The sequence below is a fragment of the Xenopus laevis genome, chromosome 1L (genome assembly GCF_017654675.1).
Source record: "Xenopus laevis strain J_2021 chromosome 1L, Xenopus_laevis_v10.1, whole genome shotgun sequence".
In the NCBI taxonomy this organism is placed as follows: domain Eukaryota; kingdom Metazoa; phylum Chordata; class Amphibia; order Anura; family Pipidae; genus Xenopus; species Xenopus laevis.
The window spans coordinates 115,093,856-115,120,349 of NC_054371.1; the positions used below are offsets into that span (position 1 = coordinate 115,093,856).

General features: G+C 41.5%; 1 protein-coding gene across 1 annotated transcript; it reads left to right on the forward strand.

Annotated features, from left to right (window-relative positions):
- The first annotated feature begins 1,643 nt into the window (after positions 1-1,643).
- Positions 1,644-26,336, forward strand: LOC108695244. The gene is made up of 7 exons (XM_041562316.1): positions 1,644-2,036; positions 2,583-2,852; positions 3,299-3,604; positions 4,841-5,110; positions 5,557-5,862; positions 7,402-8,094; positions 25,359-26,336. Exons 1-7 carry the CDS (start codon positions 1,973-1,975, stop codon positions 25,478-25,480), a joined length of 2,031 nt encoding a protein of 676 aa, XP_041418250.1. The 5' UTR covers positions 1,644-1,972; the 3' UTR covers positions 25,481-26,336.
- Positions 26,337-26,494: the final 158 nt, after the last annotated feature.

The following is a 26,494-nucleotide window of genomic DNA, read 5'->3' on the forward strand; positions in this document are numbered from 1 at the left end:
AAGAGTAAAAAATATGCAATAAAAACTTGACCTGACTACCTGTACCACTGATGCAATGCTGAAGTAGGATGCTCACTATAGTCAAGACTCCATTTCCCCACAATGCCTTTCACACTATGATCCTCATTCATTACGTGTGTTAATCATAGAACTGTCATGGAATTGATTCAATGGTGCGTGTAGTCAGAACTAGCAGTGCAAAGTGGACCAGTCAGGTAAGATACAGAAGCTGCCTGTCTACTTGTACAGTTTGAAATGGTTACCAGGGATTGTTTATATCTGATACTTTACAAATTACTCAGCACTCTTGTAAAATAAATACACAAAGGTGGTATGTGCTCTCAATTTATTTGAAGATTATAACAATACAGAAGTATGGCATTAGCAAAAAATGTTTACATACAGGCTTAGCAATGTATGCCATACAGACTGTACCACCCGATAAAGACAAAAAAGGCTACCAGAGAGTCAATACTCTTTGGCAAGTGAGAATGAGCACAAGCCTTTCTCTCCCCCTTCCCCCAGCACAAACTTTAGTTGTCAAATCATGGCTCACAGAAACAACTTATAGATTGCTAATATCTAGTGCCAATCACAAAAGGAAGAAAAATACAACCAAGGAGAGTAATATAATAATAAAGATAACATACAAACTATAAGTAATACAAATTGCACTAGACCAGCAAAAGGATTGCTATGGGCCAAAGGTCACTTAAAGGAGAAGGAAAACTACGGAGGCATTTTATTGCCAATAGATTAGCTGCAATAGTGCAAGCTAGAATGCTATATTTATTCTGTAGAATGTTTTAACATACCTGAGTAAAAAGCTCTAGAAACTCTCTGTTTGTTTAGGATAGGAGCTGCAGTATTAACATGGTGTGACATCACTTCCTGCCTGAGAGTCTCCCTGCTCTGGGCTCAGATTACAGCAGAGAAGGGGGAGGCGGGAGAGGAGCAAACTGAGCATGCTCTTGCCCAAGGCAATGAGGTTTAAGATGAAGGCAGGAAGTCTGATACAGAAGCCCATGTGTACACAATAGATGGAAAGAAATGCAGTGTTTCTTTTGACAGGGGACTCAGAGCAGCACTACTTTGGGGGTTTACTGGTATATTTAGATGGACCTTTCTGATAAGGCTTACTTAGTTTTAACCTTTCCTTCTCCTTTAAGCAACAGATAGTTTACAACATATTAAGTAGCACATTAAAGAATCTTACCAAACTGGTCATTTAAGTAAATTTTGCCATTTTACATCTCTTGCCTTGAGCCACCATTTTGTGATGGTCTGTGTGCAGCCTCAGAGATCACCTGACCAGAAATACTACAGCTCTGACTGTAACAGGAAGAAGTGTTGAAGCAAAAGACACAACTCTGACTGTTAATTGGCTCACAGTGAATCGTACGATCCCAGGGGGCGGCCCTTACTTTTTAAAATGGCAGTTTTCTATTTATGGTTACCCAATGGCACATACTACTAAAAAAGTATATTATTATGAAAATGGTTTGTTTACATGAAGCAGGGTTTTACATATGAGCTGTTTTATGCAATATCTTTTTATAGAGACCTACATTGTTTGGGGAGTATAGCTTTCCTTTAAAAATATAAATCTATAGCATTAAGTACTTCTAACATATTTATTTTGAAATATGAGTTTACTACGATAATAGCATAATTCTGTTATAAAAAGTTGCATACATTGCAAGACCATAAAGGTCACATATCTCTTGCTACTCTTCAGAAATATATAATTTAAAAATATTTCCTTATCCTGGGTTAATTCCCATTTGAGAAGGGAATTCCTTCCTCATTATATCTTCCTCTATCCTAGTCCAACCTTCATCCTCTTGATTTCCCTGCAGACTAAAGAGTCCCCATTTCTAGCCAAATTTACAGAGGTATATAATGGAGGGGCAGGGTAAATGTGAGTAGAAAGGCAAGGAAGAAGGTCAGAGAAACAAACCCTTAAAAACACATGGCTCCTTCGTATTATGCATTCATTCTTTTATACCTACTGCATCTCTTCATTCATTGCCAAGGTGAGTTTTATTTTCATATCTTATGAACAACAGTGAGATTATGTCACACGATAGGTTGTGTGTGCTACATTTAAACGGTAATCTTTGGTGGTTTTATTATTTCATAATAAGAATTGCAGATATAATGAATGTGCTCATTTCCTAACTCTTGTAACTTTCACTATGAGGGAGATCAGCGCAAACATCAGTTTGTTGTCCTGAGCTTCAGGTCATGATCTGGACAAACATATGCCTTTTCCCCCTTCATTCATCTTCATGCGTGCCCTATATGCTTCAATGTATTGTAAAAGTGCAGAGCTATTCCACTATATCAACATTTCCACTTCTGAAATGTTATTCTGACCTGACCGCCTTCCTCCCACAGATTCAAGGGCTCTATCGCCCTTTCCTCACTGTATCCTGTAATAGAGTTCCTTGAACTTTTCCTGCCTTTATCCAAGCCCTTTCTTATCTCTCAGCATATTGTTTTTGAATACTTGTTCTTATTTTTTTTTCATTTGTTCTTATTTTTTTTTCATTTGTCCTACCATCCTTCTCTCTCCACAGCACAGTATGAGTTATCCATAGCCCCTCAAAATCCAGTGGTGTCATTGGGGGCATCGGTTCAACTCAACTGCTCAATCAATTGCCCAGGAGGCTCTACTACATGGAAGGGACTTGATACCAACCTCGGAGGACTTTCTATTGGCAGAGGTTTTAGCGTTTTAAATATTCAAAATGCCAGTATCTCTATGGAGGGGACCATGATATGTGTTGGAAGCTGCTCTGAGGCTGGCAAAAAACATTATCACAACACTGTGTTTCTGCATGTATATGGTAAGGAAACTGTTCTCTTTGCTGCACATCTTGCTGGGGGGAAACCGGAGATACTGAAGGTCTGATCTTAGTTCTGACCGATGATGAATTTAAATATATGTATACAAAAAAGATCATCTTTACAAATATTTGTGCAATACGTGTCTGTTTGACAATATATACAAATTGTTTTGGAGTTGTGGCTGGAGGGAAGCTGTCCACTGCTATATTGTTTCTCTGGTACATGTAGTCAGAACCAGCACTGCAAGGAACAGCACTCTTAGGTCTGTTTACATGTACTATTGAAACAGCAATATTTTATTATTTAAAATGTCGTATTTAAATTTACAGCCCCTTTAACGCTGTATCAATTACAACAGCAAAGGGTTTTTTATTTCTAAACTGAATTGTTATTTTTATTTGTTATTCATATATTACATTTACATGTATATTTTTGTCTCTTTCAGCACTGCCAGAGACATTGCTCCTGAGTACGCACCCTGAAGAAGAGCCCCCTTCTCTGCATTGCTTCATGAGGGCAGTGTATGTGACATCAGACATTACAGTCAAGTGGTTCAAAGGTTTAGAGAGTTTGGAGGCCTCCAAGCAGGAAGAGAAGTGGTATGAAGATGAGGATGGCTTAAGCTATTACACATGGAAACTGCCAGTTACAGAAAAGTGGGAACCAGGAACCTCATATAATTGTGAAGCAGAAATAGATGTTGGTGGATATTTGTTTACAAGAAAAGGAATCCTGCAACTTCCACAGAAAGGTATTTATATTCATAAGCTATGTATAATTCTATTTCACAAATAATATATTTTTTTTTAAAAGTACAATTAACTGTAGTTTTGATACATAATATATTTAACACAGCTATGGGATCTATCTAATTCAGGTATGGAGTCTATCCTTTTTAGGCATTATCCTTTTGCTGAACATTCTCCAGGGTTCCCCATTCACCTTATGTCTGCCGGCACCTCTGATTTGAGAATTTGTGCCCGGTTGAGTGCCGTGTAGTCTCAGGAGCATATATGGGGGGGGGGGGGCAGGATACCAGTTGCATAACAATGATGTACCATGCCCCCCCTGCAAAAAATATTAGGAGGGGCCTGGCCCACACCTACCCAGCACTCCCTCCCTCCACCTGCCAGCCCACTCACCTGGCTGTATACCCCTGCTCTGTGCTGCTGGATTTTTTGAAACAGAGACATTTTTGCCCACTACGTACATTGCAGTGGTATAACTATAGAGGAAGCAGACCCTGCTGTGCACCCCCATCCCTCCCCAGTGGGGTCTGCTACCTCTATAGTTATGCCACTGCAATGTAAGTAGTGGGCAAAAAGTCTCTGCACTCATACAAAGAGGACTGAAGGTGCAAGGAAGGGAGCTTGATCAGTGCACATTCCAGGCCCAATATTGTATTAGTTAATTATTTTATTCTAGTGCATACAGTTTCAGAAACAGGCTTCTTTATTTAATGATCACAACTTTGCCAGACCATCTCATGGTGGTCCTAACGATTTACTTCTGGTCATATTTTTCTGCCACCTCCCAGTATAGTTGCATTTTTTGAAAAAATATCTCCTAATCAAAGCTCTGGTGTAACTGACTGAATCCCTGCTGTCGCTTTTATTGGTGAGCGAATTCCAAGACTAATTTTATTTTATTTTAAAGGCATAAGACAAGCTCAAAATGGAAGGGAGGTGGCAAATAATAAGCTTGGCCTACCATTCAGTAGAATACAACTGCAAAAAATTCAAAAGGTGATGTTGGAGCACCCCAAAGCTAATTAAAGCATATGTAAAGTGTCATGGATGTGCAAATATCCAGATCAGCTTTAAACATTCATTCTGTGCAAGTGCATATAGTTCTAACAACAGGCGTTTTTGATTACAAGTTTATTATCAAAGAATTGCCAGGCTACAGAAATCATTACAGTTACACCTTGTTATTGGTTTAAACAGATTTTTTTTTCATTTGTCCTACCATCTTTCTCTCTTCACAGCACAGTATGAGTTATCCATAGCCCCTCAAAATCCAGTGGTGTCATTGGGGGCATCGGTTCAACTCAACTGCTCAATCAATTGCCCAGGAGGCTCTACTACATGGAAGGGACTTGATACCAACCTCGGAGGACTTTCTATTGGCACAGGTTTTAGCGTTTTAAATATTCAAAATGCCAGCATCTCTATGGAGGGGACCATGATATGTGTTGGAAGCTGCCCTGAGGCTGGCAAGAAACATTATAACAACACTGTGTTCCTTCATGTATATGGTAAGGAAACTGTTCTCTTTGCTGCACATCTTGCTGGGGGGAAACCAGAGATACTGAAGGCCTGATCTTAGTTCTGACCGATGATGAATTTAAATATATGTATACAAAAAAGATCATCTTTACAAAAATTTGTGCAATACGTGTCTGTTTGACAATATATACAAATTGTTTTGGAGTTGTGGCTGGAGGGAAGCTGTCCACTGCTATATTGTTTCTCTGGTACATGTAGTCAGAACCAGCACTGCAAGGAACAGCACTCTTAGGTCTGTTTACATGTACTATTGAAACAGCAATATTTTATTATTTAAAATGTCGTATTTAAATTTACAGCCTCTTTAACGCTGTATCAATTACAACAGCAAAGGGTTTTTTATTTCTAAGCTGAATTGTTATTTTTATTTGTTATTCATATATTACATTTACATGTATATTTTTGTCTCTTTCAGCACTGCCAGAGACATTGCTCCTGAGTACGCACCCTGAAGAAGAGCCCCCTTCTCTGCATTGCTTCATGAGGGCAGTGTATGTGACATCAGACATTACAGTCAAGTGGTTCAAAGGTTTAGAGAGTTTGGAGGCCTCCAAGCAGGAAGAGAAGTGGTATGAAGATGAGGATGGCTTAAGCTATTACACATGGATACTGCCAGTTACAGAAAAGTGGGAACCAGGAACCTCATATAATTGTGAAGCAGAAATAGATGTTGGTGGATATTTGTTTACAAGAAAAGGAATCCTGCAACTTCCACAGAAAGGTATTTATATTCATAAGCTATGTATAATTCTATTTCACAAATAATATATATTTTTTTAAAAGTACAATTAACTGTAGTTTTGATACATAATATATTTAACACAGCTATGGGATCTATCTAATTCAGGTATGGAGTCTATCCTTTTTAGGCATTATCCTTTTGCTGAACATTCTCCAGGGTTCCCCATTCACCTTATGCCTGCCGGCACCTCTGATTTGAGAATTTGTGCCCGGTTGAGTGCCGTGTAGTCTCAGGAGCATATATGGGGGGGGGCAGGATACCAGTTGCATAACAATGATGTACCATGCCCCCCCTGCAAAAAATATTAGGAGGGGCCCGGCCCACACCTACCCAGCACTCCCTCCCTCCACCTGCCAGCCCACTCACCTGGCTGTATACCCCTGCTCTGTGCTGCTGGATTTTTTGAAACAGAGACATTTTTGCCTACTACGTACATTGCAGTGGCATAACTATAGAGGAAGCAGACTCTGCTGTCTACCCCCATCCCTCCCCAGTGGGGTCTGCTACCTCTATAGTTATGCCACTGCAATGTAAGTAGTGGGCAAAAAGTCTCTGCACTCATACAAAGAGGACTGAAGGTGCAAGGAAGGGATTGTATTAGTCAATTATTTTATTCTAGTTCATACAGTTTCAGAAACAGGCTTCTTTATTTTATGATCATGACTTTGCCAGACCATCTCATGGTGGTCCTAACTATTTACTTCTGGTCATATTTTTCTGCCACCTCCCAGCATAGTTGCATTTTTTGAAAAAATATCTCCTAATCAAAGCTCTGGTGTCACTAACTGAATCCCTGTTGTTGCTTTTATTGGTGAGCGAATTCCAAGACTAATTTTATTTTATTTTAAAGGCATAAGACAAACTCAAAATGGAAGGGAGGTGGCAAATAATAAGCTTGGCCTACCATTCAGTAGAATACAACTGCACAAAATTCAAAAGGTGATGTTGGAGCACCCCAAAGCTAATTAGAGCATATGTAAAGTGTAATGGATGTGCAAATAACCAGATCAGCTTTAAAAATTCATTCTGTGGAAGTGCATATAGTTCTAACAACAGGTGTTTTTGATTACAAGTTTATCATCAAAGAATTGCCAGGCTACAGAAATCGTTACAGTTACACCTTGTTATTGGTTTAAACAGATGGTTGCCTGCAGACCAGGACTGGCGATATGTGGGCCCTGGCCAATTTCAGAGGGGCTGCTGTAAGGTCCCATAGACAGTCACTATTTAGTGGGCTAGTGGAGGACTATTTGGGCCTCTTCTATGTACTTGGAATGCCAAGGCCTATTTTGACTCCCAGTCCAGATCTGGTCTGGGCTACATAAGTACTGAACTACTGCAGAATTACACCTGGAACTCAGTTTAACTTTTACTACCATTAACACAAGATATTTGTCAATTGTATGCAGCCTTAAAATTCACCAGCTAAGGTGCTGTACTATAATGTTGAGTCAAATAACACACATATTGTTGCAGAATTCATTCTTATAAAGTGTGTTCTCTTTTTCCAATATACAGCTGTCATACATCCAACCACTTCCCAAGATGTAGACCTCCATGCCACCAGTGCTGCAAGTTCAACCATCATGTATACTATCCCATCTTTTGCAGGGTACCCTAAAACCTTGCACAAAGTTTCAAGTCCCTCATTAGCATACAAATCCAGGTTATCCATGAACACTGAGACACAGACTGTTCCCAAACGTGCATCAGAGAGTCACAAGAAGCTTATAACTGCAACTATACCAAGCAGCATGCCAGGCAGTAGTGATCCTGTCAGAAGGTTTCCAACAGTCAAGCCCACAAATCTGCTTACAGAATACCCAACAGTTAGTACAAATGTTAACATCAGAATTTATTCCAAGCCCCTCACTGCTGACTTTCAAGGTACACCATCTGCCGCTGTTGTCTATCATACTACTGAACAAGGAAGTAGCATGAAAGAAGGCCAAACATCAATTTCTTCTTATAACACCCAACCAGATAATCCCAAAACAGAAAGTCTTCCATCTGTTTCTGCAGAAGAGAGCACTACCCAAATGAAGTCTGTTGAACATCTATTCACAACACTACCATTAGTTCATCAAAGAAAGTCATATAATACTCAAGTACGACTGAGCCCTACACCTTGGCCTACTGTAATACTTCAATTTGTGTCTTCTCAAGGGATCCGTGCTACAAATAAATCTCCAATCCAAGTAGTTCCAAGTGGTAAGTTTGCTTGATGTATTGCTTAACTTACAATACTTGGTAATACAGGTATGGGATCTGTTATCCAGAATGCTTGGGACCTAGAGTTTTCCAGCTAACGGATCCGTAAAGGGCCTATTTATCATGCTGTGTAAAATATTGGAGAAAACCATCACCAGTGATGTTGCCCACAGCAACCAATCAGCAATTAGATTTCAATAGTCACCTACAAGTTAGAAAACAAAAGCAAAGAGTTCATTGGTTGCTATGGGCAATGAAGTACTACATATCTAATTCTACCAACACCCAAAAGATTCCATGCCATGTATTTTGAAATATTGCGTTTAGTAAACATAAGTCTCTTTATCCATGTTCCAGTGCCGTTAAGAAAAGATGGTTTGAACTTATTTATAGTAAAGGTATCTGCAAAGGTATTGTCCCAAGTATAGTTCTTAGAAGTGATGAACTTAGTATACTTGAATCTCCATGATATAGTCATGTTCTTTTAGAGAAAGGTGTCAGCAAACATTTCTTTAAAGTGCTTTGGAAAGAGACATGGAAAAGACTTCCGTATTAAAGGCAACTGTGAAATAGGAATGGTTCCCATCTATCACAGATTTCGAATTATCAATAAAGAGTGTTCATTTGAAATCATCATCATCATAAACATGTAGCAAGTAAAACGATTACCAAAATCTTCCATATGCTCAGTTGTTCTATAGAAGTAAACAATTTATAATGTTAGAAACTACTTTTATAAAGAATTTCAGAGTAAGGATCTTGAATCCTGACACGGTAGATATGTTTAGCATTAGGTTTTCTACTTTGAGAAATTATAAACACAGTAAGTTTATAAAGGGCATAAAATGATAGCAATTTAATGAAAACCATGAACAAGAAAACACTATCTTGCTTAAGTAAAACTAAATATATTACTAAATTGGAAACCTTTAAAAGGGTTCCACCCCTTATGCTTAATTGCCCTTGCTTCATATTGTAACTCTGTAATCTTATTTACAATTCCCCAAAAAATATTAAACTTTACTATGGTAAACAATTCTCTTAAGAAGATTGTGGCCTGATATTAAAAAAAATTGCTGTTACATTATCCTAATCTACAATTGCTATGGTAGGAGCTGAAGTAGCAATAATACAGGTACCATATCTATTCTCTGGTAACCAAACATAAGCCCATGTACCACATTCAAAGTACAGGTATAGGATCCCTTATCCAGAAACCCAATATCCAGAAAGCTCCGAATTATGGAATGGCTGTCTCCCATAGACTCCATTTTATCCAAATAATCCAAATTTTTAAAAATTATTTACTTTTTCTCTGTAATAATAAAACAGTACCTTGTACTTGATCCCAACTAAGATAAATTAATCCTTATTGGAAGCAAAACCAGCCTATTGGGTTTATTTAATGTTTAAATGAATTTCTAGTAGACTTAAGGCATGAAGACCCAAATTACGGAAAGATCCGTTATCCGGACAACCCCAGGTCCTGAGCATTCTGGATAACAGGTCCCATACCTGTAGTAGGTAGATTTCTATGTAATTAATCCATTAATAGCTAATTCTATTTTAGAATAGAATAGGTTCCAATACTCTATACTTTTCTTAAAGTTAGTATCTGTCAAATTAAGAGTTATTTTATAAATACCATCCTCTGCTCGATGCTAAATTAATTAGCTTCATCTTTAGTTGCCTGTAAAAACACACTTAGATCAATCATTATTTTCCATGTGTCATTTAAACTTGTTTAATGCTTTAATAGTGCTATTTTCCAAGCTGTATATAAATAATAATAGTTATTGTTAATCTAATTTATGAGCAGAAATTGGGAAAACTACCATGGGTAGTCCCACTGAATCAGTTGGCCTAATGCCACACACCCAACAATTAGTTCTATTTGCTTCCTTAGTTATTCTTTTTTTTTTATAAAGTTATGTAATGATTTGATTGTTCATAAAAATTACTTTTGCTAGAGGACATATGAACGAAACTAAAAACCAGTAGTACTCAAAATACAAATACATGCTTGTCGGGTACACTTGCTCTACTACAATTTGAAACATGTATCTATATATCTTTGTTATGTAATTTTACTGAAGTAGGTGTTACTGATTGCACTTAGAAAGGACCTTCAAACCTTGGGTCCAAGCTGTTCCTCACGTGTTTTTTAATCACTACCCAGTCACCTGGTTTAAGATAGTGTGAACCAGTATAGACATTTGGATCTGGAATAGAATCAAAAACATATTTGTGTATTTCATTTAGACATTTCTGTACAACAGCTACATAATCAGTCATTGAGAACAAAGCAATGGAAGGCAGTTAACCCAAGATTTTAATGGGGATTTTTTTCAGAATCTATTAAATGTTATTTTATATAAATCATTTAGGCTTTCAACCTTCCCAAAACTCTGAGGGTTATTTTTTATTTAAGACATTATCTGCCCTGTAAAATGTGTACCCCTGTTACTTTCAATGTAGGTTGTAGGGATGTCGCGGACTGTTCGCCCGCAAACTAGTTCGCGCGAACATCGGGTGTTCGCGTCCGCCGAATGTTCGCGAACGTCGCGCGACGTTCGCCAATTTGGGTTCGCCTTAGCTGGCGCTTATTTTTGCCCTCTCACCCCAGACCAGCAGATACATGGCAGCCAATCAGGAAGCTCTCCCTCCTGGACCACCCCCACACCCCCTGGACCACTCCCCTTCCATATATAAACTGAAGCCCTGCAGCGTTTTTTCATTCTGCCTGTGTGTGCTTGGAAGAGCTAGTGTAGGGAGAGAGCTGTTAGTGATTTGAGGGACAGTTGATAGTAACTTTGCTGGCTAGTAATCTACTTGATACTGCTCTGTATTGTAGGGACAGAACTCTGCAGGGATTTGAGGGACATTTTAGGTTAGGTAGCTTTGCTGGCTAGTAATCTACCTTCTACTGCAGTGCTCTGTATGTAGCTGCTGTGGGCACTGCTGCTGATCTCTCATCTGCTGACTGCTGCCTGTAACCCAATAGTCCTTGTAAGGAATGCTTTTATTTTCTTTTTTGTTTTTTTACTTTGCTACTATAAGAGCCCAGTGCTATTAGTCTAGCTGTGTTGGGGAGTGGGACTGGTGTGCTGCTCCTAGTAGTTCAGCATCAACCAGAGTAATTTTTTTTTTTAATATACATATACATATTTTTTTATTTTACTTATCTTACTGTTCTTTAACGTGTCCAGTGCTGTTTGCTGTTCTTCATAGTAGTGCACCAATAGTAGTGCACTTGCAGGCATTATTTGCCCAGTGTGTTCTTCAAACAACTGCCACCTAGCTGTGTGAGCTTGTTCACATTCTGTCTAAATATCAATAATAATACCGTCTCCAGAAACACCACCTGAGTGACGTTTTTCAAGCAGCAATAATATATTCCGTATCCACTGCTGTAGTGTATACGTTGACCTTGCAGGCATTGTTTCAATTTGTTTGCCCAGTGTGTTCTTCATTTTCAAACAACTGCCACCTAGCTGTGTGAGCTTTTTCACATTCTGTCTAAATATCAATAATAATAACGTCTCCAGAAACACCACCCGAGTGACGTTTTTCAAGCAGCAATAATATATTCCGTATCCACTGCTGTAGTGTATACGTTGACCTTGCAGGCATTGTTTCAATTTGTTTGCCCAGTGTGTTCTTCATTTTCAAACAACTGCCACCTAGCTGTGTGAGCTTTTTCACATTCTGTCTAAATATCAATAATAATACCGTCTCCAGAAACACCACCCGAGTGACGTTTTTCAAGCAGCAATAATATATTCCGTATCCACTGCTGTAGTGTATACGTTGACCTTGCAGGCATTGTTTGCCCAGTGTGTTCTTCAAACAACTGCCACCTAGCTGTGTGAGCTTGTTCACATTCTGTCTAAATATCAATAATAATACCATCTACAGAAACACCACCTGAGTGACGTTTTTCAAGCAGCAATAATATATTCCGTATCCACTGCTGTAGTGTATACATTGACCTTGCAGGCATTGTTTGCCCAGTGTGTTCTTCAAACAACTGCCACCTAGCTGTGTGAGCTTGTTCACATTCTGTCTAAATATCAATAATAATACCGTCTCCAGAAACACCACCTGAGTTGTTGTTGTTGTTTTAAAAAAAATGCCAGGCAAAGGCAGGCCGCCACGCAGAGGCACTAGGGGCCGTGCTGCTATGCTATCCTGTGGCCCTAGGAAATTGCCCAGTTTTACAAAGGCAATTACCCTGAACTCCCAAAATGCTGAAGAGGTAGTTGACTGGCTTACACAGCACACCCCATCCTCTACCGTTTCTAACTTTGCCACAACATCCTCATCCTCCTCTGCTATGGGCACCCCACGTAACACTTCCTCCACCACCGGCGCCCCTTCTTCACTGGAGTCAGAGGAGTTATTTACACATGAGTTTTTTGAACTGAGTGATGCGCAACCATTATTGACAGAAGAAGATGAAGGAGATGAGGACGTTACACCAGATATAATTCTGGCAGACAACACAACAGAGATGGACATAATGAGGGATGAGGAGGTCCCCGCTGCTGCTTCCTTCTGTGAGCTGTTAGAAGAAATTGATGCATCTGAGGAGAATGATGATGAGGAGATTGATGTTTTGTGGGTGCCCAGTAGAAGAGAGCAAGAGGAGGATAGTTCAGATGGAGAGACGGAGAGTCAGAGAGGCAGGAGGAGAATAAGACTTAGAAGAAGCAGGGAGGACAGCTCGCAGGGAACAGTAGGGCAACAACATGTATCGCCACCTGTGGTCAGCCGGCCAACGCACCCGCCATTGCCGCCAACTTCTACTGTTACCGCCAGATTGCCAGCTTCAAATAGGTCAGCAGTGTGGGATTTTTTTAATGTGTGTGCCTCTGACAAAAGCGTTGTAATTTGCAATGAGTGCAGTCAGAAACTGAGTCTTGGGAAGCCCAACACCCACATAGGTACAACTTCTATGCGAAGGCACATGAACGGCAAGCACAAAGCACTATGGGAGCAACACCTCAAAGGCAGCAGACAAACTAAAAGCCACCCTCCTTTTGGTCCAGCATCTTACTGCTCTACCTCTGCTGTCCTTGACCCGTCTGAACCACCCTCCACTCCGCCTTCCACCTTGACCACCAGTTCCCAGTCATCTGCCCCCAGCCAAGTTTCTGTGAGGGCCATGTTTGAGCGTAAGAAGCTAATGTCTGCGACTCACCCCCTTGCCCGGCGTCTGACAGCTGGCTTGTCTGCACTCTTAGCCCGCCAGCTTTTACCATACCAGCTGGTGGACTCTGAGGCCTTCCGCAAATTTGTTGGAATTGGGACACCGCAGTGGAAGGTACCCAGCCGCAATTTTTTTTCAAAGAAGGGAATACCACACCTGTACCACCATGTGCAGAGCCAAGTCACCGCATCTCTGTCACTTAGTGTTGGGGCAAAGGTCCATATGACTACTGACGCATGGTCCTCCAAGCATGGTCAGGGCAGGTATGTCACCTACACTGCCCACTGGGTGAATTTGGTTATGGCTGGGAAGCAGGGAATGTGTGGCTCAACAACAACAGTGGAGTTGGTGTCACCGCCACGGATTGCACGCGGTTCTGCCACCACCTCTACTCCTCCTTCGCTCTCTACCTCGCCTTCTTCCTCTGCTTCCTCCTCCTCTGCTGCTGGGTCCTCCTCCTCCACACCTGTGCACCCCCAGCTCCCCCTAGGCCAGTGATCCCCAACCAGTAGCTCGCGAGCAACATGTTGCTCTCCAACCCCTTGGATGTTGCTCTCAGTGGCCTCAAAGCTGGAGCTTATTTTTGAATTCCTGAAAGCCTCCTATAGGCTGCCGGTCCACAAAGCAGCTACCAAATAGCCAATTATAGCCCTTATTTGGCACCCCAGGAAGTTTTTTCATGCCTGTGTTGCTCCCCAACTCTTTTTATTTTTGAATGTGGCTCACAGGTAAAAAAGGTTGGGGACCCCTGCCCTAGGCTATTCGACGTGCCAGGTACGCCGTTGTCATGCTGTCTTGGGGATGACGTGCCTGGAAAGCAGAAACCATACCGGATCTGTACTCCTGTCATCTCTGCAGTCACAGGCCGATCGGTGGCTGACCCCACACCAACTGAAGATCGGAAAAGTGGTGTGTGACAACGGAAGCAATCTGTTGGCAGCACTGAGACTGGGCAATTTAACACATGTGCCCTGCATGGCACATGTTCTGAATTTAATAGTCCAACATTTTATCTCGAAGTACCCAGGATTCCAGGACATTCTCAGGCAGTCCAGGAAGGTGTCGGCCCATTTCAGACGTTCCTACACAGCCATGGCACGCCTTGCTGACATTCAGCAGCGGTACAACATGCCAGTCAAGGCGTTTAATTTGCGACAGCCAGACTCGCTGGAATTCAACGCTCCTCATGTTTGAACGTCTGCTGCAACAACAAAGAGCCGTCAATGAATACCTGTTTGAACTGGGTGGTAGGACTGGATCTGCAGAGCTGGGGATTTTTTTCCCCCGTTACTGGGTGCTTATGCGCGATGCCTGCAGGCTCATGCGCCCTTTTGAAGAGGTTACAAACATGGTCAGTCGCACCGAAGGCACCATCAGCGACCTAATACCCTTTGCTTTCTTCCTGGAGTGTGCCGTGCGACGAGTGACAGATGAGGCTGTAGACCAGCGTGACGAGGAGCAGGAAGCGCACGATTTCTGGTCGGAATCACCAGAACGAGCCCAGGCGTGGCTGGGGGGAGGAGACCGTGGATGATGTAGTCCTTGATAACGAGGAAGCGGAGATGGATACCTCTGCATCCAACCTTGTGAGAATGGGGTCTTTCATGCTGTCATGCCTGTTGAAGGACCCCCGTATCAAGAGGCTTAAGGAGAAGGACCTGTACTGGGTCGCAACGCTACTAGACCCTCGGTACAAGCATAAAGTGGCAGAAATGTTACCAACGTACCACAAGTCCGAAAGGATGCTGCATTTACAAACCAGCCTGCAAAACATGTTGTACAATGCTTTTAAGGGTGATGTCACTTCAGGAACTCATCAACATTCCAGGGGCAGAGGTGCCAGTAATCCTGCCACGAGCGCACCTGCAAGGACAATGCACTTTGGCCACTCTGTAACGTCAGACATGCAAATGTTTTTCAGTCCAAGGCAGCGCCAGAACCCTTCTGGATCCACCCTCAGAGAACGCCTCGACCGGCAGGTAGCGGACTACCTGGCATTAACTGCAGATATCGACACTCTGAGGAGCGATGAACCCCTGGACTACTGGGTGCGCAGGCTTGATCTGTGGCCAGAGCTGTCACTATTTGCCATGAACCTCTTGTCTTGCCCCACCTCAAGTGTCCTCTCAGAAAGGACCTTCAGTGCAGCAGGAGGGATTGTAACTGACAAGAGAACTCGCCTAGGTCACAAAAGTGTGGATTACCTGACCTTTATTAAAATGAACGAGGCATGGATCTCGGAGGGTTACTGCACGCCGGAAGACTTGTTCTGACTCCCCATGCAGCTGTCCTTCTCTGCACGCCGCATGACTCCACACACAGCTGTCCTTTAGTGTCCTCCTCCCTCCGCCACCGTTACAAACTAGGGTGCAAACCCTACTGGTTTGGTTTCATTTGAATCAAAACTTTTTGGACAGGTAAATCCTGAGTTTTTCTGGCCTCTGTGCTTCAGTGGCTGCAACCAAAAAAATTACTATTTTCAGCAGTTATATGGCATATTTTTTCTGGCCTCTGTGCTTCAGTGGCTGCGACAAAAAAAATGACTATTTTTAGCATTTATATGGCATATTTTTTCTGGCCTCTGTGCTTCAGTGGCTGCGACAAAAAAAATGACTATTTTTAGCATTTATATGGCATATTTTTTCTGGCCTCTGTGCTTCAGTGGCTGCGACAAAAAAAATGACTATTTTCAGCATTTATATGGCATATTTTTTCTGGCCTCTGTGCTTCAGTGGCTGCGACAAATTTTTTTTATATTTTTAGCATTTATATGGCATATTTTTTCTGGCCTCTGTGCTTCAGTGGCTGCGACAAAAAAAACATAATTTTTCAGGAAAGTACACATGCCTAATTTTTCAGGGTTCTGCAACAGTGGCAAAATCGCATCTTTTATGGTCACCGCAGGTGATCAATAAAGTAGACCAAAACTGGGCCCACACTGCAGAATCAGTGTTTTTTGGTTCACTTCACTGTACATTGAATTACCTCTGCCTGACCGTGCACGTGCGCACAAGCACGGTGACTGCTAAACACACCACTACAGAAATATTGCCACCAACAGGACGAACATCCTGGAGGTGACTCACTTGACGGTATCATTCATAAAAATTGTTACAAAGTATCTTATTTGCACCTGTTAGCTGTTCTGAGCTCTCTGCCAAAAGCTAATTAAGTTAGAAACTGTTTTTTTTCTGGCTGTTCAGTGCAGAGAAAAGAGGGACTTTCCAGTACAAAAGAGGGACAGGGGGTTGAGTGGTCAAAAGAGGGACAGTTGGGAGGTATGCAAGTGCCACCTAGCTGTGTGAGCTTTTTCACATTCTGTCTAAATAATAACAATAATAATTCCGTGTCCGTAAACATCACCTGAGTGATGTTTTTACAGCAGCAATAATATATTCCGTATCCACTACTGTATACGTTGCCCTTGCAGGCATTGTTTGCCCAGTCTTTAACCAAGTGCCACCTAGCTGTGTGAGCTTTTTCACATTCCGTGTCCAGAAACATCACCTGAGTGACGTAGTGTGATTTACAGCACAAAACGCAGCGCTGTGTCAACAATGTATTTTTCAGAAACATTTTTGCCCTTGATCCCCCTCTGGCATGCCACTGTCCAGGTCGTTGCACCCTTTAAACAACTTTAAAATCATTTTTCTGGCCAGAAATGTCTTTTCTAGCTTTTAAAATTCGCCTTCCCATTGAAGTCTATGGGGTTTGCGACGTTCGCGAATAGTTCGCATTTTTGCCCGGAAGTTCGCGAACATGTTCGCGAACATTTTTTCCGACGTTCGCTACATCCCTAGTAGGTTGGGAAAGAATACCTACAGATTACCTCATTTAGCAGTTGCTTTTGTTGTAGCCTTAGCAACTTGGCCATGCCTCAGGCCATCCTGAGAACATGTCAATACATACTTGTACATATTCATATGGACCTACTTTAGGCAGTTGGCTGTAGTCTATTTGTAATCGCTGGAAGGGTTATTCTGTTTTAGCAAAGTGCTGTCTCGGAGATTTGACTACCTGACCAGGATTATGACGTAAACAGGTAACACAAGAAAATACACACAAATGCTGGAAACCCAGGTGCTATCCAACTATTCTGAACTGAAGCAGCCATTGCATTCTTACCTGAGTGCGCAAGTCCATGAGTTAGGTGTGCCAACATAGCATACACTGCTTTTGATAGACAGTATAATAGACCATTTCTCCATAGACCCATGTCATCCTTGGAGGCTCCCAGCTTCGACCACTTTCCTTTTTCCATCTCAGGGGCCTAGTCCTGTATTGTAGCCAGGATATCCATGTCCAACAGCCCTTTGTGTTCTTTCTGGATGCAACTTACTGTCATTATAGGCAAGAGGGCTGCTGACTTGGCTCTCTTGTCAGCTTTTGCATTTCCTTTTAGGTTCTGGAGTTTGAAGCTTTGTGTGCGCTTGTACTTTAAGAATGGCTACCTCAGTTGGAAGCTGTAATGCTAACAATAGCTGTTTTACTAAATTTGTATTTGTATTCTTACTTGTACAACATTTAGTTAGCTGTATGTAATCTATCTGCAATATCTGAAATGGGTACATTGAGTGTACATATTTGGCTGCGATAGATGAGAACCCGAGGGCAAACCACACTCTTGATACTGCATCACACCTCCCCCCTTTTGAAATGTAGGTGAGACCATGTGTGGCAGCAACCAAATATGGTAACAAAGCACAGGGTGTGACAGGGCAATTGCCTAAGCGCAAAAAAGAAACATCACCTTCTGGAGTTTTGCAACCTGCTTTGGTAGTCAGATTAGGCACTACCGGATGGGATGCAATAACAACTTTATTAATTGCTTTGAGATCCTGAACAAAACGCTGAAGGGTTACTTTTCTTGTCTCTTGTTCTATCCTGTTATGGCCTGCAACTGTTCTTAGTTTTTGCTGACCCAGACATATTGTCTTTCTGTTACGCTATATTCTTGCACAATATGAGCACGTGCAGTACTTAGCATAAACATGTTTTTCGCAGCTGCATATCCATGGTTATATTACACGCATGTAACACGTCAATATTTTGGAATATTCTTTGTCCTTGAGTTTCATATAAGCTGTTGTAATACTACCAATAAACTGAATTTATTATGAGTCTCACTGCCTACTAGTGTCACTCTGTACAAGCTCCTGGATCCGAGGGCGTACGGACGCGCTGTGAAGGTGACCCCAGGCATCAGTAGCCGGTTACCCCAACAATCTGGTGTCAGAAGTGGGATTACAGCAGGCGGCACGGAGGGTAGGTAAAAATCTGTCTTATTGACGATCTTTTCCTTGCTATCCGTATATGCTTAATGCTGTATCTCTAAGTTTAGTGTTGGGGTACTAATAGCTCTGGTGGCTATTAGATAAAGAGGATCCCTGACGAGGGACCTAATAGGAATTTTAGGTTAAATTCCAAGGAGTCGTGGTGGACTCACAAAGAGTTTTTGGTAAAGCTCAAAAGTTTGTAGTAAACTCAGGTTTTGCTACTTGAGACGGGTGACCCTGTAAGGTTTCAGCGCTTTACATGTTGTGCATGTCATAATTGTCTTGTTATACCGGTAAGTGTTTTTGTCATTAATTGCATCCTAAATATTTTGCAAGATTAAAGGACCAGTAACATCAAAAAAATTTTTGGAAAAAATCGTTAGTACACATCAAAAAAAAAAACACCACCACAAATTATAATTTAAAATCAAAAAGCCTTTATTAAGAAATAACTAACAGAAACTGCACTTCCTGTCCTGTACAGAAACGGTGAAAGGGCGACCATCGATGCTGCTGGGCTCGATTTCTCCTCCCTGGCTACTCTACTGACAGCTTGTGAAGGAGCAAGATGGATGCCTCATGCCTGCGATGCGATGCAGTGACTGCTCGGGCCCCCTCCTCCTCCTGTACTATAGATCAGAAGCGCCCACCTGGACACTGGAGGAAGCGGTGGTAGTGGAGGCGGTGGAGGGAGCTGTAAATCAATGTTGGCAGCGGCAGCCGCTTCTCATCATCAATCACTGGCCAGGCCCCCTCCTCCTCCACCGCTCCCTGCCCTGGTCGCTCCTGCTCCGTTCCCTGCACATGATTGATTGTTTCTGCCTGCATTCCGTTTAGCTAACAGACCTACGTGTGCCTTGTAGCTGGATGCGATACAGCTTTCCTTTTCCCCGCTCCGCTGCACCTCCTCTGCTCCTGCGCCCAGTGCTAATCCAGCGCACAGTACAGCTACAAGGCACACGTAGGTCTGTTAGCTAAACGGAATGCAGGCAGATACAGACGCTATCGAAACAATCACTCATGTGCAGGGAACGGAGCAGGAGCGACCAGGGCAGGGAGCGGTGGAGGAGGAGGGGGCCTGGCCAGTGACTGATGATGAGAAGCGGCTGCCGCTGCCAACATTGATTTACAGCTCCCTCCACCGCCTCCACTACCACCGCTTCCTCCAGTGTCCAGGTGGGCGCTTCTCATCTATAGTACAGGAGGAGGAGGGGGCCCGAGCAGTCACTGCATCGCATCGCAGGCATGAGGCATCCATCTTGCTCCTTCACAAGCTGACAGTAGAGTAGCCAGGGAGGAGAAATCGAGCCCAGCAGCATCGATGGTCGCCCTTTCGCCGTTTCTGTACAGGACAGGAAGTGCAGTTTCTGTAAGTTATTTCTTAATAAAGGCTTTGTGATTTTAAATTATAATTTGTGGTGGTGTTTTTTTTTTTTGATGTGTACTAACGATTTTTTTAAAAAATTTTTTTGATGTTACTGGTCCTTTAAGGATTACCACTGAACTAAGGTGTCAGGTTTTGTCAGGATCTCATCCCAAAACAACCTACCCTTACTAAGCTTTCTTGCACTATATTTACCAATTATCTAAATTTGTTGCAATATTAAGACTTTTCTCGGATTTGGATAAAAGTTTTGTCGGGACCTCTGATCTCAAGACAGCTTTGTCCATACTCCTGATTTATTATAACATATTTACACTATACTTCCACTATGGGAAGCAAAGGTTCTAAAGATTTGCCACCACCCAATCCTCGTGAAATGTGTAAACAATATGTGTATAGAAGTAGCCCCACAGGGGGATTTTATGTAGACCCATAGGTAGATAAAATAGCAGGATGGGGAGAAACTTTTTCTATACTGAACATCTTGTGTCAGTGTGGTTCTTCTGGTGTACACCCATAATCTAATTAGGACAGGAATAGATATCCGCAGGACTGTTTGTGTCCTTAACAATTTTGGTGCCCAATGTGGTGCTGCAGGTTCTGACTGCTCATCAGCCGACACAAAGGACACAGGTCGACCAATAGAGGACGGGACGGAGACTGATCACCTCCGGGACACGGGAAGACCTATTTTTTTTTAGTTTCTTACTCGTGTCAAACCTGTTATTATTGTTCATACCTGTTGTCTAAATCGACTGCTGGCAGCCAGCAAAAACAGGTATTTTCTTGCCTGCAGCTCTTTATTGAACCTGTATAGAGCTATCTATTACCCAGCTTGTTTTTTGTGTTTTGGGATATTCTCTTTCCGAGAAAGTAGAATTAGATGATTAATGCGTGTGGTATCCGGACGTCGATAGGACGCTGATACAACTCTGTCTGTACATCATAATGATAAGGGTCTTGTAGAGACCGCTGAAGCATGATTCAAAGTTGCTACATGCTTACACAAAGAATTTTGGTCTGAACAAAGAATAATCGAATCAAATGGGAAAGTTAAAGTGATGTATTAGAAGCTCTAGCCCTACAAGAGTTGAGTGGTTGTAACTCATATGGCATACATAGAGCTATCAACTCCTTATGCTAGGAATGTTTCCCTTAATTAGAGCAGGGGAGAGCAAGAATCAGAAAGTGCAGTAGAAGAAGGTCAGGTAAGTGACATAGAAGAAATTCAGGAAAGTGACATAGAAGAAGGTCAGGAAAGTGCCGTAGAATCAGAGGAAGCTAGAAATCAAAGAGAGGAACAAGAAAAGCTGCTAGTAGAAGGGTTAAGTTAGAAAATAGAGAATAGTAAGAAGAGACAATTCATCTTTCAGTGCTGAAAACAGCTACAGGCAGTTCTCAGCCCCGCAGCCAAGCTCTACCCCACCCGTACAGTACAAACTAGAGAAAAGGGGGGTGGGAGGTGGGCGTCCCTGCAGCACGTCTCATTTACGCAGACAGAAAGCTCATTCCATGGACAGCACCAAATCTTAGAAGGATTTTTCAAAATGTTCCACAGCCCCGTACTAATCCACACAAATTTGGACAGGAACTCTTGTGCCCATAACCCTAATTGGAATGATATTTTAGATGTAATCATACATGTGTGTGGTCCAGCGGATTACCAACATCTGCTAGCTAAAATGAATTGGGACACTAACCCTGCTGACCCAGCCTAAGTAGGGGTCCCGTAACTACACAAGCTGCCTTTCTTATAAGTGCCCCCATCCCTGACAGTTTCATAGGTAGGGACATCCTTTGTAAACTAGGGTGCACTATATACTGCATTCCAGATGGAGTGTGTGTTTCTGTCCCACCTCAGTAAGTGTCTGAGATGACCAATACCCTAGATACAGCTAATCTTTTGTCACTAAAAGAAATGTCTAAGGAGGAACCTACCTCCTGAATTACAATGTGTCCTAGGTGATGTATGGGCTTTATCACCGACGGATATCTAGTTGATGTCATCCATCCCACCTGTGTCCAAACAAGTAGACCCACGGGCCCCCCCTGCCCAAAATCTCACAGCACCCACTGTCCAGGGCGCAAGTAGAGGGTATTCGCCCAGTCATTCAAGGATTACTTGACAGGGTAGTGTTAATTCACAAGATCAGCCCATCTTGCCAATTAAAAAGCCCGGCAAGAATGAGTGGCGTTTGTTGGGGTAACTGGCTACTGACGCCCGGGTCACCTTCACAGGGCGTCCATGCGTTCCTCGGATCCGGGAGCTTGTACAGAGTGACACTAGCAGGCAGTGAGACTCATAACAAGTTCAGTTTATTGGTAGTATTACAACAGCTTATATGAAACTCAAGGACAAAGAATATTCCAAAATATTTATGTGTTACATGCGTGTAATATAACCTTGGATACGCAGCTGCGAAAAACATTTATGCTAAGTACTGCATGTACTTGTGCAAGAATGTAGCGTAACAGAAAGACAAGATGTCTGGGTCAGCAAAAACTAAGAACAGTTGCAGGCCATAACACAGGATAGAACAAGAGACAAGAAAAGTAACCCTTTAGGCAACATCACCAGTGATGGTTTTCTCCACTGTTTTACACAGCATGAAAATTAGGCCCCTAAATCTACTAGAAAAACATGTAAACATTGAATAAACCCAATAGGCTGGTTTTGCTTCCAAAAATGATTCTTAGTTTGGATCAAGTACAAGGTACTGTTTTATTATTACAGAGAAAAAGGAAATAATTTTTAAAAATGTGGATTATTTGTAGTCTATGGGAAATGGCCTTTCCCTAATTCAGAGCTTTCTGTATAAAGAGTTTCTGGGTTATGGATATGTGTACACTTATACTCCCTCTAGTTCCCGACTAACCAATTGTTTTGTAAACTGATAGTTGGCATTTTTATAGCATAGTTTTATTTTAGTGTCCTTTTAAGGGACTTAATTTTACCATGGCTCGCTGTCATCATATTAATGGAATAGCAACTTGGGTTTATTATTAAACTTGCCGAATAATTTTATTTATATATTTTAATATATTTTTTCCACATATAAGTGGGCACCTTTGTGATACCAATATATGGTGTTCCAAAATATGCTCATATTTATGGGAGGATTTTATGTAGTGAGGAAGGGGGGAAAATCAAAGTCAATGGTGGGTGCCAACAGTTATTATAATCACTTACCTGATACTGTACCTCAGACCAGTACTCCTGTTACCAGAAAATTGCACCATCCCAGAGTACTTCTATGCAAGCCACGTCGACATCTTCTTCTACTACTTTCTTCTGTTGCTCCGGTTGACACATGAACAGTAGAGAATAATCCAACTTTTTCTTAAACTATTGAGCATGTGCATCCACCAAGAAGTAAGAAGCAAAGATCACTCCATTTCGCCCCTACAGAAGTAACCTGGGCTGGTGCAGTTATCTGCTAACAGAAGCACTGGCAGGTGTATCACGTTAGAGTCCTGTGTGTAACCAATTTCTAAGACCCGAACCTGACCCGAACCCGCAGCCCTCGACCCGAACCACAACCCACATATTTACCCACTTTGATCTGCTACCTACCCGAACCCGCAACTGCGTTATCTGCAACCCGACCTGCAACCCGCCGACCTCTTCAAACAGGAAGTGATGGTGCTGCAAACCCGAAGTGATGTCATCAAAAGTGGGTGGGACAGAAACAAGTTTTGTAAAACTTTAAAAGGAGTAAATTATAGACATTACATAAGATAAGAAATTTAGATGAGACCCGCTACCCAACCCATGACCCGTGGGTATACCCGCACCTGAAAATCCTCCCCTCATTCCACAGGGTGCCCGCTTTTTTGTCGGTAACCCGCTGCAGGACTCTATATCACGTAAGTGATTTTACCTTTCATTCACCTTTAAGGGTGGATAGTGGCAAGGTTTTTGTGAGTTTTGAGGTGTCAGCAGTCTAGTGTGAGTGACAGTCTAAGTGTATAACCCCTTAAAGCCATGGAGCTTCTCTGCTGCTATGTTATAACTGCATGCCATGCAAATAAATACTTCCAGCATTTAAAACTAATTACACATTATAATTACTGGGTTTTTTTTTTTTTAAACTTTCAATAATGTTGCGTGGGCATTATGCATGATCCTGTGCTTGCAGAAACAGCAAACAAAGCGCCACGATCGTCCTTTCAGGCAGCTACTGCCTCAATTATTCAACTCGTATCTCCTTGTTCTATCAAACATAAATTTTCCTCATCTACTCCAGCTGATTGCTATTCTTTCATCTACCACCAGGTGGTTCATGGATGTATATTCACCTGTGCTGAGTTTTTCTGAGCAAATTTTGATCTGAAGAATCATAAGATCTACTTTGGAGGAGTGGGGGGGGGGGGTAAGCACTTCTTGCCTCTCACTGTACATAATACATTGATTTCCGGTGACAGTAAATACTGGCTCTCACTGTACATAATATATTTTTAATTTGGCAAACCATTCTTGGATGCCATGAAACATCATTGACAAGTGTATGTATAACCTTTACTGTACAAGACGATTCAAGGAGTTTGAAGCTAATGGGGTAGTTTTTTTAAAACAAATTTTAGCTAGCCTTGAAAGCGGCAGTGCAAACAATGCTCTGTTATTGTAAGCAGTACACTAGTACAAGAGTCTCTTCCCTCCATTCCCAATGGTGCCACACATTCTTGAGCAGACGCCTTCTTGAAAAACCTTGCTGAACTCTTCTACTTCCTCTGGTGTTCCCCTGGCACACACCCACTGATTTCTGTGACAAAAGTATTGCCCAAATGTGTTATATAATTCCTGGTCGGCCCATACAAATTTTCACCATGTTATCTGAAATTCAGCTTTATGTTAAGGACAACTTCAGTAGAAGTACTTTTGTGTCTCAGGGCTGATGTGCATATACAGTAGCCCTATGTCTTTAAACTTAGTGAAGGTTTTCAATTCTAGGCTTTTAATATATATCAACAGACTATCTCATTGCTTCCAAAATTTTGGTTGATGTCACATTGATTATTCTGAAGTGTGAAAATACACTGAACCAAAGTGTAAGATAAGGCATTTTTTCCCTACAGACAGTGAATAGTACACTGTAGCATGCTGAGTTAGGGGCAATATCTATTTTAGGTGCCACATAGAGCACCCATGAGCTTAGCATAGGAATTAGCTGTGTACTTTACTATTATAAATATAGCGACTATATATATATTCAGTTTTTTGTATGGTGACATTGTATTCCCGGATCTGTTTTCCTGACAAAATAATATATCCAGTGGTGCTGTTTAAGTGTGCTGTGTGCTGCTTATGTCGCAATCGCCCTCTCTCCTGTATTTTAGAAGTGTTACCGCAGTCAGGAATAGCAAGTCACTTATTCTGTTTTTTATCTTCCAGACAGGTTGGCATTAGTCTGGGCTGTTGTCCCAACACTTGGCCTAATAGGAAGCCTGATGCTCTCCTTTCGACTCTGGACAGCTCTGAGACGGAAAGGATCCTTCATACCTAAACAACTGTAACCTGAGCAGAGATGGTCAGTCAAGTAGAATGGGATTCCCTATAGGCAGTATCTGCTTCTCACATCTAAATGGACAATGATGCTATGGGATTCAAGAAAAAAGACTGTAATTGGGCTACATATTAGAAACAAGCCCACAGGGCCTACTAAAAGGGGATTATATATTCCTTTTGCTTTCAAAACTGTGAAAACTATCTATTGCTAAACTGTAACATTTTATTATGCTGTAAAATAGAATGTGTACTGACTTGATATTTAGAATTCCTGCAAATATTGTGGTGGTTTGCCTTTGTGAAAGAAACTTTAGAATAATAAAATTGTGTTTCTATTTTTAGCTACGTTTATTATACAGGAATATACCTTTCTTGGAATACTATTTTATTGCACCCCTGGCTTTTAAGTTACTTAAAAGGAAAGCATTGGGCTCCATTATTATTTTGGGTTGTATTCTTATTCTTGAAATGTAATCTTATATTTCTAAGGCTCCTCTACAATTCTCACCCATATTGCTTTAAGGCTCTATCACATGGCAATACATTTTTCAGAACAAATCATTATAGCATGCTGGGTGTCACATGCCTTGCTTGTCTGATTTGCAGCAAAGGGTGAAACAGCTTCCTACAGCGTCAAATCACACAAGCAAAGATTATGTTAATCACTTCTATTGCTTTAAAAATATTGTAAAATCAATGAATATCTTTTTTACCAAATGTTTGTGCAGCTAGGTTACAATTTAGCCTGTGGGAAAGTATGATCCTTAAAAGATCAGTAACACAATAAAGGGAAATACTTTTTTTTTACATTTAAACTTTGTGTGTGTCCAACCAAAACCTAAAATAAACTTTCTTTACAACAAATGTTATATATTTTATATGAGAAAACTTTTAATTCTACAGTTCTGTAGAGAGTCATGGCTGATATTTATCCCGTTTATGTGACTGGATGAGTACTAAAAAAATATTGTACTCTACAGTGCTTGCCTGTTATTTGCTGTAAATGTAAATATGTGTCCTGT